At 45.0% G+C, this 15,630-nt stretch overlaps 1 protein-coding gene across 4 annotated transcripts in view; it reads left to right on the top strand.

The window, feature by feature from the left end:
• ASB5 (ankyrin repeat and SOCS box containing 5) overlaps positions 1 to 15,630 on the top strand; it is a 576,687-nt gene that overhangs the window by 551,870 nt on the left and 9,187 nt on the right. For all 4 annotated transcript variants that reach the window (XM_085641860.1, XM_085641862.1, XM_085641863.1 and 1 more), the window contains exon 6: positions 9,707 to 9,898. In XM_085641860.1, the coding sequence (XP_085497986.1) occupies positions 9,707 to 9,898 (192 nt within the window). The remainder of the gene's footprint in view (positions 1 to 9,706; positions 9,899 to 15,630) is intronic.

Genomic DNA, 15,630 nt, shown 5'->3' with positions numbered 1-15,630 from the left:
TTCAGTGAATATATATATATATATTACCTACTGGCGGTCGCCAGTAGGTAGTTATAGTTAGGACCACGTTTCCATAGGAAATCCGCAACATTCTATTTTGAATAACTTTGGCGCCGGTTGACGAATCCTCGCGAATTTTTCAAAATAGGTGGGGCGCTACGCTCCGCTCCTACCCTGAAAGTCTCGGGGGGATTCGTCAAGCGGGGGCTGAGATAAAAGGGGGGTCCCAAAACACGTTTTTCCCATGCATTTTTCCATAGGACCTTTAGACACAGCTACAGCCCGAACGGCTGAACAGAATTACTTGAAATTTGGCAGAGAGGTAGTCCTCAGGTCAAGGAAGTGCCTTTTGTAGGTTTGGTGTAAATCTGTTCAGTAGATTCTGAGAAAATAGCCTTTAAATCAATATATATATCTGAGCCAGCTTACGGTGCGCTTACGGTGCGCTTACCGTACGCGTACGGTGGCGTGCGCGAGCGCGATTCTGATTGGCCCTTAGATCTTAGTAAACATCCGAATCGGTCGAAACCAGGAAGCGGCGGCCGCCATTTTCTCTCTCGCACTCTGAGGGGGGAGCTGATAAACAAATGCCAAAAACATATAAAGGGGCTGTTTAGACAGCGCCCATGCACATAACCATGTTAGTTGAGTCTTCAAAGATCCCCCAAGGCAAAAAACGGTAATTTTTTATTTTTCGAAAATTTCGCCGATTACGCTTACCGTACGCTTACCGTACGCGTACGGTAAAAAATTTTTGAAAAAAAAAAATCCACACTCTCTCCACCCCGTGTGCAAATGGTGGCCGATGGCCACCATTTGTGCATGGCATATAAGAGCACAGCATTTCCCAAAAAAATTTCAACAGATTACCTATCACAAGGAAGCGTATAATATGTCCTCCATGTGCGCACGGTGCATCGTGCGTACATGGCCCATCTAGCGTAACGTGGGCACGCGGTGCGCGTAGCGCACCGCGTGCCTACCGTGCGTGCACGGCACTAACTGCGTAAAGTGGGCGCGCGGTGCGCGAAGCGCACCACGCGTTCACTGTGCGCGCACGGTGCGCGAAGCGCACCGTGCGCGCACGGAACGAACTGTGTTAAGTGGGCGCGCACGCCACAAAAGGCGTAAAGTAACTTAGCATTTAAAAAACCGTACAAATTCACTGAAAAAACCATAGGTTTCCCACACATTATAGTTAGGAATTAGCATTTAAAAAACCTTGCAAATTCACTGAAAAAACCATAGGTTTCACACATGTTATAGTTAGCGGAAATTTTACTGATAAAAAACCAATGAAATTCCCCCGTTATAGTTAGTGCAGGAAACTATAACTCACGCGACCGCAATCTTCTGCTGATGACATATGTGTCTTTATGAAAAAAAAATATTTGTAATATATGTATAGCTAAAAATTTATGGAAGAAGACATGGGCAAATAAGTGTCTAAATACAGTATTAGCATCAGCAGAGGATTGCGGTCGCGTGAGTTATAGTTTCCTGCACTAACTATAACGGGGGAATTTCATTGGTTTTTTATCAGTAAAATTTCCGCTAACTATAACATGTGTGAAACCTATGGTTTTTTCAGTGAATATATATATATATATATATATATCATACCACAGTTTGCTTCAGCAAATGAGGGCGCACTCGGGAGACAGATGATTTGTAAAAATCTTTATCAACCATCAAGTGGCAAAGGGCACCTTGTCATTATAGTCCGCCTGACGCGTTTCGGAAACCATTCCTTCTTCATAGGCTTTGCTCAAATATATCGCACCACTGTTGACGTGCCTCAATTTAAATAGTTGCCCTCCAATGGGCTGCTCGTATGAGTGTCCCACTCCCTGCTGGGATATGTAGTTCGTCAAAACAGCTTGCATTTTACCCAAATGGGATTGAGCCAACAAACATCTCCTCGGCCCACAAATGAGCCGCAAAGTGCACGTTCCACTCGTCATCCAAAGGAACTGTCTCCCCATATCCAGAGCTCGGCACAATTCCGAACCCCATGTCCCCTTCAGATTCTCGGGGTGGTGCTGCCCTCCATGGCCTGGAGCCGCCATGAATACATCATACCACAGTTTGCTTCAGCAAATGAGGGCGCACTCGGGAGACAGATGATTTGTAAAAATCTTTATCAACCATCAAGTGGCAAAGGGCACCTTGTCATTATAGTCCGCCTGACGCGTTTCGGAAACCATTCCTTCTTCATAGGCTTTGCTCAAATATATCGCACCACTGTTGACGTGCCTCAATTTAAATAGTTGCCCTCCAATGGGCTGCTCGTATGAGTGTCCCACTCCCTGCTGGGATATGTAGTTCGTCAAAACAGCTTGCATTTTACCCAAATGGGATTGAGCCAACAAACATCTCCTCGGCCCACAAATGAGCCGCAAAGTGCACGTTCCACTCGTCATCCAAAGGAACTGTCTCCCCATATCCAGAGCTCAGCACAATTCCGAACCCCATGTCCCCTTCAGATTCTCGGGGTGGTGCTGCCCTCCATGGCCTGGAGCCGCCATGAATACATCATACCACAGTTTGCTTCAGCAAATGAGGGCGCACTCGGGAGACAGATGATTTGTAAAAATCTTTATCAACCATCAAGTGGCAAAGGGCACCTTGTCATTATAGTCCGCCTGACGCGTTTCGGAAACCATTCCTTCTTCATAGGCTTTGCTCAAATATATCGCACCACTGTTGACGTGCCTCAATTTAAATAGTTGCCCTCCAATGGGCTGCTCGTATGAGTGTCCCACTCCCTGCTGGGATATGTAGTTCGTCAAAACAGCTTGCATTTTACCCAAATGGGATTGAGCCAACAAACATCTCCTCGGCCCACAAATGAGCCGCAAAGTGCACGTTCCACTCGTCATCCAAAGGAACTGTCTCCCCATATCCAGAGCTCGGCACAATTCCGAACCCCATGTCCCCTTCAGATTCTCGGGGTGGTGCTGCCCTCCATGGCCTGGAGCCGCCATGAATACATCATACCACAGTTTGCTTCAGCAAATGAGGGCGCACTCGGGAGACAGATGATTTGTAAAAATCTTTATCAACCATCAAGTGGCAAAGGGCACCTTGTCATTATAGTCCGCCTGACGCGTTTCGGAAACCATTCCTTCTTCATAGGCTTTGCTCAAATATATCGCACCACTGTTGACGTGCCTCAATTTAAATAGTTGCCCTCCAATGGGCTGCTCGTATGAGTGTCACACTCCCTGCTGGGATATGTAGTTCGTCAAAACAGCTTGCATTTTACCCAAATGGGATTGAGCCAACAAACATCTCCTCGGCCCACAAATGAGCCGCAAAGTGCACGTTCCACTCGTCATCCAAAGGAACTGTCTCCCCATATCCAGAGCTCGGCACAATTCCGAACCCCATGTCCCCTTCAGATTCTCGGGGTGGTGCTGCCCTCCATGGCCTGGAGCCGCCATGAATACATCATACCACAGTTTGCTTCAGCAAATGAGGGCGCACTCGGGAGACAGATGATTTGTAAAAATCTTTATCAACCATCAAGTGGCAAAGGGCACCTTGTCATTATAGTCCGCCTGACGCGTTTCGGAAACCATTCCTTCTTCATAGGCTTTGCTCAAATATATCGCACCACTGTTGACGTGCCTCAATTTAAATAGTTTCCCTCCAATGGGCTGCTCGTATGAGTGTCCCACTCCCTGCTGGGATATGTAGTTCGTCAAAACAGCTTGCATTTTACCCAAATGGGATTGAGCCAACAAACATCTCCTCGGCCCACAAATGAGCCGCAAAGTGCACGTTCCACTCGTCATCCAAAGGAACTGTCTCCCCATATCCAGAGCTCGGCACAATTCCGAACCCCATGTCCCCTTCAGATTCTCGGGGTGGTGCTGCCCTCCATGGCCTGGAGCCGCCATGAATACATCATACCACAGTTTGCTTCAGCAAATGAGGGCGCACTTGGGAGACAGATGATTTGTAAAAATCTTTATCAACCATCAAGTGGCAAAGGGCACCTTGTCATTATAGTCCGCCTGACGCGTTTCGGAAACCATTCCTTCTTCATAGGCTTTGCTCAAATATATCGCACCACTGCTGACGTGCCTCAAATTAAATAGTTGCCCTCCAATGGGCTGCTCGTACCCATTTGGGTAAAATGCAAGCTGTTTTGACGAACTACATATCCCAGCAGGGAGTGGGACACTCATACGAGCAGCCCATTGGAGGGCAACTATTTAAATTGAGGCATGTCAACAGTGGTGCGATATATTTGAGCAAAGCCTATGAAGAAGGAATGGTTTCCGAAACGCGTCAGGCGGACTATAATGACAAGGTGCCCTTTGCCACTTGATGGTTGATAAAGATTTTTACAAATCATCTGTCTCCCGAGTGCGCCCTCATTTGCTGAAGCAAACTGTGGTATGATGTATTCATGGCGGCTCCAGGCCATGGAGGGCAGCACCACCCCGAGAATCTGAAGGGGACATGGGGTTCGGAATTGTGCCGAGCTCTGGATATGGGGAGACAGTTCCTTTGGATGACGAGTGGAACGTGCACTTTGCGGCTCATTTGTGGGCCGAGGAGATGTTTGTTGGCTCAATCCCATTTGGGTAAAATGCAAGCTGTTTTGACGAACTACATATCCCAGCAGGGAGTGGGACACTCATACGAGCAGCCCATTGGAGGGCAACTATTTAAATTGAGGCACGTCAACAGTGGTGCGATATATTTGAGCAAAGCCTATGAAGAAGGAATGGTTTCCGAAACGCGTCAGGCGGACTATAATGACAAGGTGCCCTTTGCCACTTGATGGTTGATAAAGATTTTTACAAATTATCTGTCTCCCGAGTGCGCCCTCATTTGCTGAAGCAAACTGTTGTATGATGTATTCATGGCGGCTCCAGGCCATGGAGGGCAGCACCACCCCGAGAATCTGAAGGGGACATGGGGTTCGGAATTGTGCCGAGCTCTGGATATGGGGAGACAGTTCCTTTGGATGACGAGTGGAACGTGCACTTTGCGGCTAATTTGTGGGCCGAGGAGATGTTTGTTGGCTCAATCCCATTTGGGTAAAATGCAAGCTGTTTTGACGAACTACATATCCCAGCAGGGAGTGGGACACTCATACGAGCAGCCCATTGGAGGGCAACTATTTAAATTGAGGCACGTCAACAGTGGTGCGATATATTTGAGCAAAGCCTATGAAGAAGGAATGGTTTCCGAAACGCGTCAGGCGGACTATAATGACAAGGTGCCCTTTGCCACTTGATGGTTGATAAAGATTTTTACAAATCATCTGTCTCCCGAGTGCGCCCTCATTTGCTGAAGCAAACTGTGGTATGATGTATTCATGGCGGCTCCAGGCCATGGAGGGCAGCACCACCCCGAGAATCTGAAGGGGACATGGGGTTCGGAATTGTGCCGAGCTCTGGATATGGGGAGACAGTTCCTTTGGATGACGAGTGGAACGTGCACTTTGCGGCTCATTTGTGGGCCGAGGAGATGTTTGTTGGCTCAATCCCATTTGGGTAAAATGCAAGCTGTTTTGACGAACTACATATCCCAGCAGGGAGTGGGACACTCATACGAGCAGCCCATTGGAGGGCAACTATTTAAATTGAGGCACGTCAACAGTGGTGCGATATATTTGAGCAAAGCCTATGAAGAAGGAATGGTTTCCGAAACGCGTCAGGCGGACTATAATGACAAGGTGCCCTTTGCCACTTGATGGTTGATAAAGATTTTTACAAATCATCTGTCTCCCGAGTGCGCCCTCATTTGCTGAAGCAAACTGTGGTATGATGTATTCATGGCGGCTCCAGGCCATGGAGGGCAGCACCACCCCGAGAATCTGAAGGGGACATGGGGTTCGGAATTGTGCCGAGCTCTGGATATGGGGAGACAGTTCCTTTGGATGACGAGTGGAACGTGCACTTTGCGGCTCATTTGTGGGCCGAGGAGATGTTTGTTGGCTCAATCCCATTTGGGTAAAATGCAAGCTGTTTTGACGAACTACATATCCCAGCAGGGAGTGGGACACTCATACGAGCAGCCCATTGGAGGGCAACTATTTAAATTGAGGCACGTCAACAGTGGTGCGATATATTTGAGCAAAGCCTATGAAGAAGGAATGGTTTCGGAAACGCGTCAGGCGGACTATAATGACAAGGTGCCCTTTGCCACTTGATGGTTGATAAAGATTTTTACAAATCATCTGTCTCCCGAGTGCGCCCTCATTTGCTGAAGCAAACTGTGGTATGATATATATATATATATATATATATATATATATATATATATATATATATATATATATATATATATATATATATATATATATATATACTTTATTTGCCATTTAAATTTTTTCGTTCTAAAAACCCTTTGACAGCATAAATGTATCATGCTATGCAAGTACGTAATTTAAATAATTAGAGCAGCAACTTTTGCTAATCTTGTTGCGTAGATGTAGAAGAATAGCTTACTAGAGAGAGTCCTGTCATTTTGGCATACACGGCTTCCTGTTTGTCTTCTTCGGGTAAAAGAATAGCCATGGGCATGTTTAATCATTCTCACACAGGTAAGAACTTTGATCTCATGTCAAGATGCTAAGGCATTTGGACATAGACTTCATTGTTCAAGGAAAGGGAAATTCATGAATTAGCTTTTTATAAATGTAACAATTTACCTCGTTCTCTGGCATCGAAGATTTTAACACCTTCTTTCAACATCCTGACCACAGAAACTTGAAAATGTATAATAATGGAATTTGCCATTTATGTACCTTCCCTACATCCTTTAATTGCATTTAGGTCTTCAGTTTAGTGAGTAGATCATTCACATTTCATCTTTTTGCAATTTTTTATGCCTTGAGATCTATGAGGGATCCGTCCTTTATTTGACTAATAGCGTGATGTATTTGTAAATCCCGGCATTGTATTGTATGAATCATTTAGACTTGTAGTTTGGAAGGATGAAGGTTCCAAATGACTGTGTATCTCTATCATCCCCACATTTTTTTCTTTGTCCATGTAAGTCCCACAGCCTTTTTGTTATCAATTTTGTGGGTTTCTAATCCTGAGAGATTCAGGTGTCCCTCCTTTAATCTTTAAGGGTTAGCCGTCCATCTCTCTCTGCAATGGCATTTTGGTAAAAGCAGCCTCCTAATCATTCCATGTTTTCTGATGTCTTGTTTAATGTTTATTTTTGTTTTTGCTATGATTGTGTCTTGGTATCCACTGGTTGCTCCTTGCTAGGGGCCATTCGACATTTGTGGACTGCCTCCCCACAAAAAAGCCCAGAATTGTACTCTCGCCACAATGTGGTGCAAGGATGTTAGGTACTGCTTCAACAATATGACTGTAAACCTGGCTAGATCTTACGAGAGACAAGATATCCAAACTCCCATTGGACTTTTACTCTCTCTGAACTCTTGCGAGATTTTGAACCCGAGTATCTCCTATGGAATTTAATGCTCCTTTGGAACCCTTGTAAGATTTAAACTCCCACAGGTGCTCGCAGAAGGTCCATGAGCTGTGCTTGCTGTACAGAGGACCCGTTTTCTGCACATGGGGTGCTAAGACCATGGGGTACTTAACTCAAGGTTAGTTCTGGGATGTTTAAATAAATTGATGGCTGGACAGAACACATCTTGAAAAAATGTTATGGGATTTCTTGACATGATCTGAGAGGTATCAGGCTTGCACTCTAGCAGAACAGCTGCTCTAGCAATAAGACAGAGAAATCTATTATTCAGAGGTGTGAGAGGAATTATGAGCAGACTAATCTGAGAGTACTCATGATTCTAGTCAGACTCCAATATTAAATCAAGTACAAGAGCAATCCCATTGAATCCGAGTGGCAGTCTTGTGGCTTTACAGTGTATTATGGACAACTAACCTCACAAACGTTTGCAAATTGCTTGAGTTCAGTACCTTCTTCAGCACTAAGACAGGTGTGTATTGATTAACAAGGCCATGGAGCGAATTAACAGAGTTACAGATATGTCTAACCTGTCGTTCCTCACTACAGGTTGGCTTGACAGAGCAGCTGCTATGTCTATTCACCTTCCCTGTGAGCTCCTAAAAACAAATGATTCTGTTAGTTAAGGTGAGTCCTATTTGAATCTCTCTAGGACTCCGAAAGTGTTGGACCACTACCAGGAAACCCAGGCTTATCTCCCTTAGCCCCTCAGTGCAACCTCAGTGCAGCCTCCTGTACTGGGGCAATTTATTCTAGACATGGAGCACCACCACCACAGTCTTGGCTGTCTCCCTTGCAGACTGCCTCTAACTAGGAGTACATACCCTGGTCTATCTTTTATATTCTCCTGTTTTACAAGATAATATTGGCTGGGGACCAGCCATGTGTATCATGTATGTGAGCAGTAGACCCGAGTTACAGTGCTGTGTCACCACATTCGTCACTAGTCTGACCAGGCCTGACTGATGATGTGCATAGTTTTTTGCTGTATTGATATCAAACATCTCAATGCAAGTAACTTAGATTGCCAATGCTAGACATGCACTTGTTAACCAAACATTTGACTGGTCATGAACATCTGTACTTTTCTGAGACTAATGTTCGTAAGATGTAGGATAGATGCTTCCCACAAAGAACAGCAAGAATAGCTACATCTCCCATCCTCTCCTGTTAAATTGTGTGCAGGATCTATCTGAGGGGAATGCAAAAGGTTTCTCACCTGAGTAGTTTTTAGGAGATTATACATTAGCAGGGGCTTCTACTCGGTGGCCACTATAATGAATTTGCCATAGGGTACCCAGAAACCTCTCTGACAACTCCTCTGAGAAACATTGCTCTACACTGAATGAATGAATGAAATAAAATTTATATTGCGCAACTAAAACCCGAAGGCATCAAGGCGCCTACAAAACAAATCAAAACCAGATCAAAACCAGAAGGCAGAACACAACTACAAGTATGACCTCGCAAAAAGACGGGTTTTCAAAGCATTTCTAAATAGCTGTAGAGTGGGAAGGGACCTAAGTTCCAGTGGAAGAGCATTCCACCACTTAGGTGCCAGAATGGAAAAGGCTTTGCCCCCCCCATTTAGTTCTCCGGATACGGGGGACTAACAAGAGAAGTCTATTAGAGGAGCGCAAGTTCCTGGAGGGGCTATAAAAAGATAGAATAGATCCAATTCCAGTAGAGCTACCATTAGCTAAGGCCCTATAGGTCATGCACATGGTCTTAAAAAGTATCCGGTCCTCTATAGGAAGCCAGTGTAACAGTTTTCTGGCAGAGGTAGCCGAAGCACGCCTGGGCAGATCCAGGACAAACCTAGCTGCTGCGTTCTGGACCAATTGCAGGCGCTGCAGCAGACTTCTATTCAGTCCCGCATATAGCGCATTGCAGTAGTCCAGCCGGGAGCCAATGAGAGCAACAGCAACTTGTTTCCTTGCCTGCTGCGAGAGATAATGCCTGATTTTCCTCAGTATGTGTAAAATGCCCCAACAGGTAGAGACAGTTCTATTGACTTGTTGACACATGCTGAGGGTGGGGTCGATCAAAACTCCTAGATTCTTGGCCGAAGAATGTCTGGCAGATGTTCAAACTACAAAAGATGCTCTGACTCTGATTGGTGGGTAGCAGTTGTTTGGAAATATAAGCTGGGGGTACATATTTGAAATGGGTGCCCAAATTGAATAATTTGAATATGTCATCTTTATATTTACATCTTTTCTCTGTTTTTATTCAGGAGCAAATGTTCAAAAAGGCCGATATCTGGAAACCCCACTGCATGCAGCAGCTCAACAACCCAGCACAGAGGTTGTAAATTTACTTCTTGATTTTGGTGCAGATATTAATGCTAAAAACATAGATTTAAGGAGACCTGTAGAGGTAGCAGCCCCAAGCAGTCTGGTTGAACGTCTGTTGCTTCTGTATGAAGGTAAGTTGGCTGTTTTTTCAATTGTGCCATAGCTATTTTAAGTTGTTATAACACCTGCTTTCCCCGGCAGGCAGCATTTATTCTTTTAGTGGGATGGCTCAGCAAGGCTAACTCACCCTTTCAGAGATTTTATAACATTGCATTTAGAGTGAGGCACACTTTTTAGGTCTAGTTAGAGACTGCTTTAGTTGTAAGCTAGTGGGCATGTGATGAACAAAAAATAAATATACAGAGTGGCTTTAGGTCAGCAGCCACAACAGCTGCAAGTTTATCAGGAACCACAGCAGCGACGACGGTTGTGCCCACAGCCTGGACAACAGCAAAGACCACAGTTGAGACTAACAAAGCAATGACGATAGGTTCTACTGCAGCAGGAATATATACAATGACTACAGATGCATCCTCAGTATGAACCACAACTGCCATTATAGCGGCAATAGCAACAGCAAAAATTACTTCTGCCACAGCAACGAGCCTAGCAACCTTAATAGAAGCCTCAATAGCTTCCACCACATTTACCAACAACTTTAGCAATAGCAGCTGAAACAAAAGTTGCAATCACAGTGGGAACCACCGTAGCGTTGACAGCTTCCACCACAGCTCTGAACACAGCAGTGACTTCGGTATCAAACATAATGCCACCATAACGGGAACAAAAGCAGTGACTTCATCTATAACCACAGCAAAGACCGCAGATACCACCATAGCAGGAACAACAGCAGAGATAACAACAACTTAAGTACAGCAGGAATGACAGCAACAACAGCTACGTGCACAGTTGCCACTATTACAGTGAGCACAGCAGCAGCAATAGGTGTCATGGCAGCAGTGACTACAGCTGCCAGAACAGTAGTGACTACTGCAGGGACAACAATAGCAAAACCAGCTGCAGGAAGGCTTGGACAAAAGCAGTGATCACAGCTACAATCACAACTGGGATAACACCAGCAGCTACTATAACGGCAGCAAGCAAAGCTCGGCCATATCAATCCACAGTTGCCACCATGGGCGAGGCCAGAGCAGTAATGTAAGCAATATCATGCAGGACCAAAGCAGAATCCAGGGATGCCATTGCCACAGGGGCAACAGCTGCTGTTGCCTCATTGTTGGCATTAGCAATATCCACAGTTACAACCCCAGTAATCACCCCCGCAGGATTTATAGCACTGAGTGCAGCTGCAATCTTAGCAGGGACAACAGCATCAAAAGCAGCTTCCAAAATGTCAGCAACAGTTGCTTCCACCATAGGGTTGGCCACAGCCACCACCACAGAATTAACATCTGCTGCAAGAATAGTTACAACCGCAGATTGGACCACAACAGTTATGCCACCTTCCTCCTCTAAAGTAGGCTGAGCAGAGACCGCAAACAGCAGACACCACAGCAGGGGCCAAAGCAGTAACCATAACTGCCAGCTTAGCACGGTTAACAACAGTTGCTAGCAAGACTGGGAAATCAGCAGTGACCACAGTTGTAAAAGCTGAAAAAGCTAGAAAGTAATTTCTAGAATACTTGAATTTATTTCAGCCACTGGCAATTGCTCTGATCTGTATTCCAGTCTATTATATTTGTGGCCACTTCAGAAAGGGAGCAGCCATATGTAAATGAGCTTTTTTCTTGCTTCAATGGGAACAGTCCAGCTCAAACTGGTAAGCCATGTCCCTCTGTATATGAACACAAGCATGGGGCCCATGCTGTGAGGATGTAATTTAAGCCCTTTGTATTCCTCGTGTTGTTAATGCATATTACCACCCAAAGTCACCTTATGTTGTGAACTTGGACAAAAGATAAGGTGTAACTAAGATTGTCATGAAGGGTCACCTAAGAATAGAAGATTGCTAATAATGCATCATACTGAGAAAAGTCACTGTGCGTTGAGTTCACTAGTTAAGTAGATGACACAAGGTATTTAAAGAAAGGTTGAGCAAAGTAAAATATCCCATTATAATGGTATTACGGTAAAAAACAAGATCAAAAGATTAAGCAACGTGATAGTGCAGATTATACATGCCAATCTCACAGGGTAATCCTATTGGGTGTTCGTTGTATCTAGTATGACTAAAACAATAAAAGTAAGTATAATGTAGAAGTTGATTTTAAGTGTATCCAAATGGACTTCACGATGAGGAGAGATTATTAGTAAAGAATGTTATGTTATTTGAATTTGTAGATCGCGGCTAATTATCCAGGCGCTCAGTAGTGAAGGCCCGAGGGGGAGGAGGAGATCATGCCTGTTTAGTCTGGAAGAGCCTTGTCTTGAGGGTACTTTGGAAGTCCATGACGGAGGGGGAATATTTGAGGTGTTTTGGAAGGTTTTTCCAGGTCTTGGCTGTGAAGTATGAGAAAGTGTATCCTTCGTTTCTGACCTTCTTGATGTGAGGGAGGTGTCTTCTTGCCTGGGTTGCAGATCCAAGGTGTCTGGTGGGGTGGTAGAAGTTGAGGGGTTTGTTGAGATAAGCTGGACCGGTGTTGTGGAGAGATTTGTAAGCATGGGTGAGTAGCTTGAACTTACACCTTTCCTGGGCTGGGAGCCAGTGAAAATTGTATAGGTGAGGAGAGATGTGGTTATTTCGCGGGATGTTCAAGATGAATCTGACTGGAGCGTTCTGGGTGGATTGGAGTTGGCATAGGACATGGGTTGTATTCCAAAGTAGAGACTGTTTCCGTAATTAAGTCTACTTGCGATAAGAGCCTGGGTGACTGTTTGGTGTTCAGTTGGATTCACTTGAAAATCTTGCAAAGCCATCACAGGAAATGGAAGCATGATGAAAAGGGGTTGATCTGGCTGCTTATGGGGAGGTTGGTGTCCATGATGATCCAAAGATTCTTGGCATGGTCCGCAGGAGTGGGTAGGGGACAAATCCATCAAGAGGCATCCAAGGGGGAGTGGTTTTTGAGCAATCTTCCTTGTGGGAATCCGCAGAGGAGTTTCTTAGGTTGTGAAGTGTAGGGGGGGGTCTAACTCATTGAGTTCTGTCTGTAAGGAAGGAGGATATTCACTTGAGGGCTGGTCCACAGATACCCAAATGCTGAAGGTTTTTGATGAGTGACTTATGGGAGACCATACCGAAAGCTGCAGAGAAGTAGAGGAAGATGAGTGCTGCAGTTTCTCTTTGATCAACGATGCTTCTGATGTCATTGGTGGCCGCAATGAGGGCAGTCGCTGTGCTGTGGTTAGTTTGAAGGCCTGATTGAGAGCTGTCTAGAAGTTGATGAAAGTCTAGTTGGTTTGCGAGTTGGGTATTGCCGGCTTTCTCCATGACTTTAGCTGGAAAAGGCAGGAGTGAGATGGATCTGTAGCTGCTGAAGGTATTGGGGTCCTCTGTTGATTTCTTCAATAGAGCATTGACTTCTGTATTTTTCAAGCAAGACCCGAAGGTGGCGGTCGTTATGAAGGTCTTGATGATAGCGGTGAATGCGGGGGAGATGATGGTTCTTAAAATGTTGTATATGAAGTTGGGGCACGGATCTGAGGGAGCTCCAGAGAGGAAGGTAGCTGCTGTTTCGCATTAAAGGAATGTCCGGTGGGTGGGGGAGATTGTATCGGTATGATGTGGGTCAAATGTGATGTAGATCTTTGCAATCATCTGTTCGAAGACAGGTTGTTGAAGAGTGTGTGGGATGGAAAGATGTTGTTGGCTGCTACTGGATTGGAGAACTCTTTGGCAATGGTGAAAAGTTCTTTGCTGTTGTTGAACCTGGTTTCGGGTATATGAGTTAGGGCCTTTTTATTTGCATCTTGTAGTTGTTGGGGGGTAGAGGTTTTCTCTCAAGTTGTTTGCAGTGGCGCTTGGACCCCCTGAAGTTGTTTGTGTACCAGCTAGGTTGTTTGTTGTGTTTGTAGGTCTTGTTTCTGGTGGGAGCGGTGCAGTTGGCACAGTTGGTAAGCCATTTATTAAAGAGCTTGGTGTCGACATTGTGGTTGGGTGGGTGTTCCTGTAGGGTCTGGGTCCAGTTTTGGGGGATATTTTGCCCCAGTGTCTTGATGGTGCTCTCGGTATTTCTCTTTGGGGTGGCTTGGTGGGCGGGTATCTTGAAATGTATGATCTAGTGGTCAGTCCATGTGAGTGGGGTCATGCGGGTGGTGGTAATCCTGTTGTTGGAGGAGAAAATAGGTTTGAGGATGTGGCCTGGTGTGTGGTTTGGTCCTTGGACAAGATGGGTGAGTCAGAGGTTGCTGAGGCTGTCCAGGAAGGACGTGGAGTTAGGGTCAGTGGTGTCTTCCAGATGGAAATTGAGGTCCCTTAGGAGGATGTAGTTAGTTGATATGATGGAAAGGAGAGCGATGAAGTCTGTGATGTGGTTACACAATTTCTCCTGGGGACGTTATGCAAGAGTTCTTCGAAGGGTGGCGTTGTAGTCCATTTGTAGTTTGAAGTAAAGGTGTACATGAGGTTGGTGTCCAAGTCCGTGGAGTTGGTGCAGTCAATCATGTTTTTGTAGATGATAAAGAGTCCTCCGTCTGGTTTATGGGTTCAGTCCTGGTGTATGATTTTGTAGATGGGTGGGATGGCTGTGGCAATGTCCAGGTGGGAGGCTGGGTTGAGCCATGTTTCAGTCAGAAAGAAAAGGTTGGTGTGTAGCTGTTGAGGAGGTCCCAGATTTGATGGAGTGTTTCCTGAAGGATTGGACATTGAGGAGCATGGCAGACAGTTGGTGTGGCATGGTTGTAGTGCGTGCATCGGTTGTTTGGAGATGGTCATGTTGGCGTCTGAGGTGCCGTAGATTAAATCGCAATGGGTGCATTAAAAGGTCCTAACAAGGTACTGGGCGATGCATTGCAGCAGCTTGTTTGCTGGTGTGTGTTGTTGAGGTCGTGGAGGATGGCAGAGTAGTAGTGGCGGCGTTCGTTGGCTCCAGTGGCAGCTGTGGTGTTTCGTTGGATGGTTGTGAGTCCAGGGTTCCTAGCACTGGGCGCTGACGGGCACAGACCGGCTTGCCTTTGGCACGCCAGTGGCATATCCGCTATGCTGTTACGCTACGGCCTGCATTAAGTAGGTCTTGGGTTGGATGGGGCTTCTGTTGGTGGCAAGAACGGTGAATGGGAAAACCTTTGCAGCAGTGGTTCCACTTGTAAGTGTAAGAGAAATTGTAACTGTAAGTAAGAACATTTATGATTTGAGATAAATGAACTGGAAACAGTTATCAAAATGATATTGCTACTGGATATAATTTACCTATACAGTAGATACTGTTTACTTCTCCGAAATAATGTTAAGGTAATGGTGAAAAACAATTGGCCACCAATGACCATGCGATGTATTTAATTAAGAGTGCCTGGAATAGCTTATAATTGAATATAGGAGAGAAAAGGTTTGAATCCAGGAGTGTTTTAATTAGAATAGAGATTAGGGAAATGGTCAAGTGTAGGTCCTAAAGTAATAGTCGGATCATGGTTAGTGAAAGGAGGTACTATGCAATGTTTTCCTAAATCCTGTGAAGGAACCTGATTTGAACATGAAGTAAATATTATAAACAGATTATATACTTCTAGTCAGCCTACTTAATTGGGGTAAATTATTGCGGATAATGACATTGTGATGCAATTTAGGTATCTATGAAATAGACGGCGTCAAATAAGGTGAAAAATTCATAATTTGAGACCACCTAATGTCTTAAAATTAGTAAAAAATAATTTTGGATGTATATATCATATCAAAAACCGTTTGAAACCACAGGAGCACAAAGCGATGTAAGAGTCAAATAGCACAATATAAAAGCTACGTGAGAAT

The sequence above is a fragment of the Triturus cristatus genome, chromosome 2_2, assembly GCF_964204655.1.
Source record: "Triturus cristatus chromosome 2_2, aTriCri1.1, whole genome shotgun sequence".
Taxonomy (NCBI): domain Eukaryota; kingdom Metazoa; phylum Chordata; class Amphibia; order Caudata; family Salamandridae; genus Triturus; species Triturus cristatus.
The sequence above is the reverse complement of the archived record's forward strand: the minus strand, read 5'-3'. Positions and strand labels throughout refer to the sequence as shown.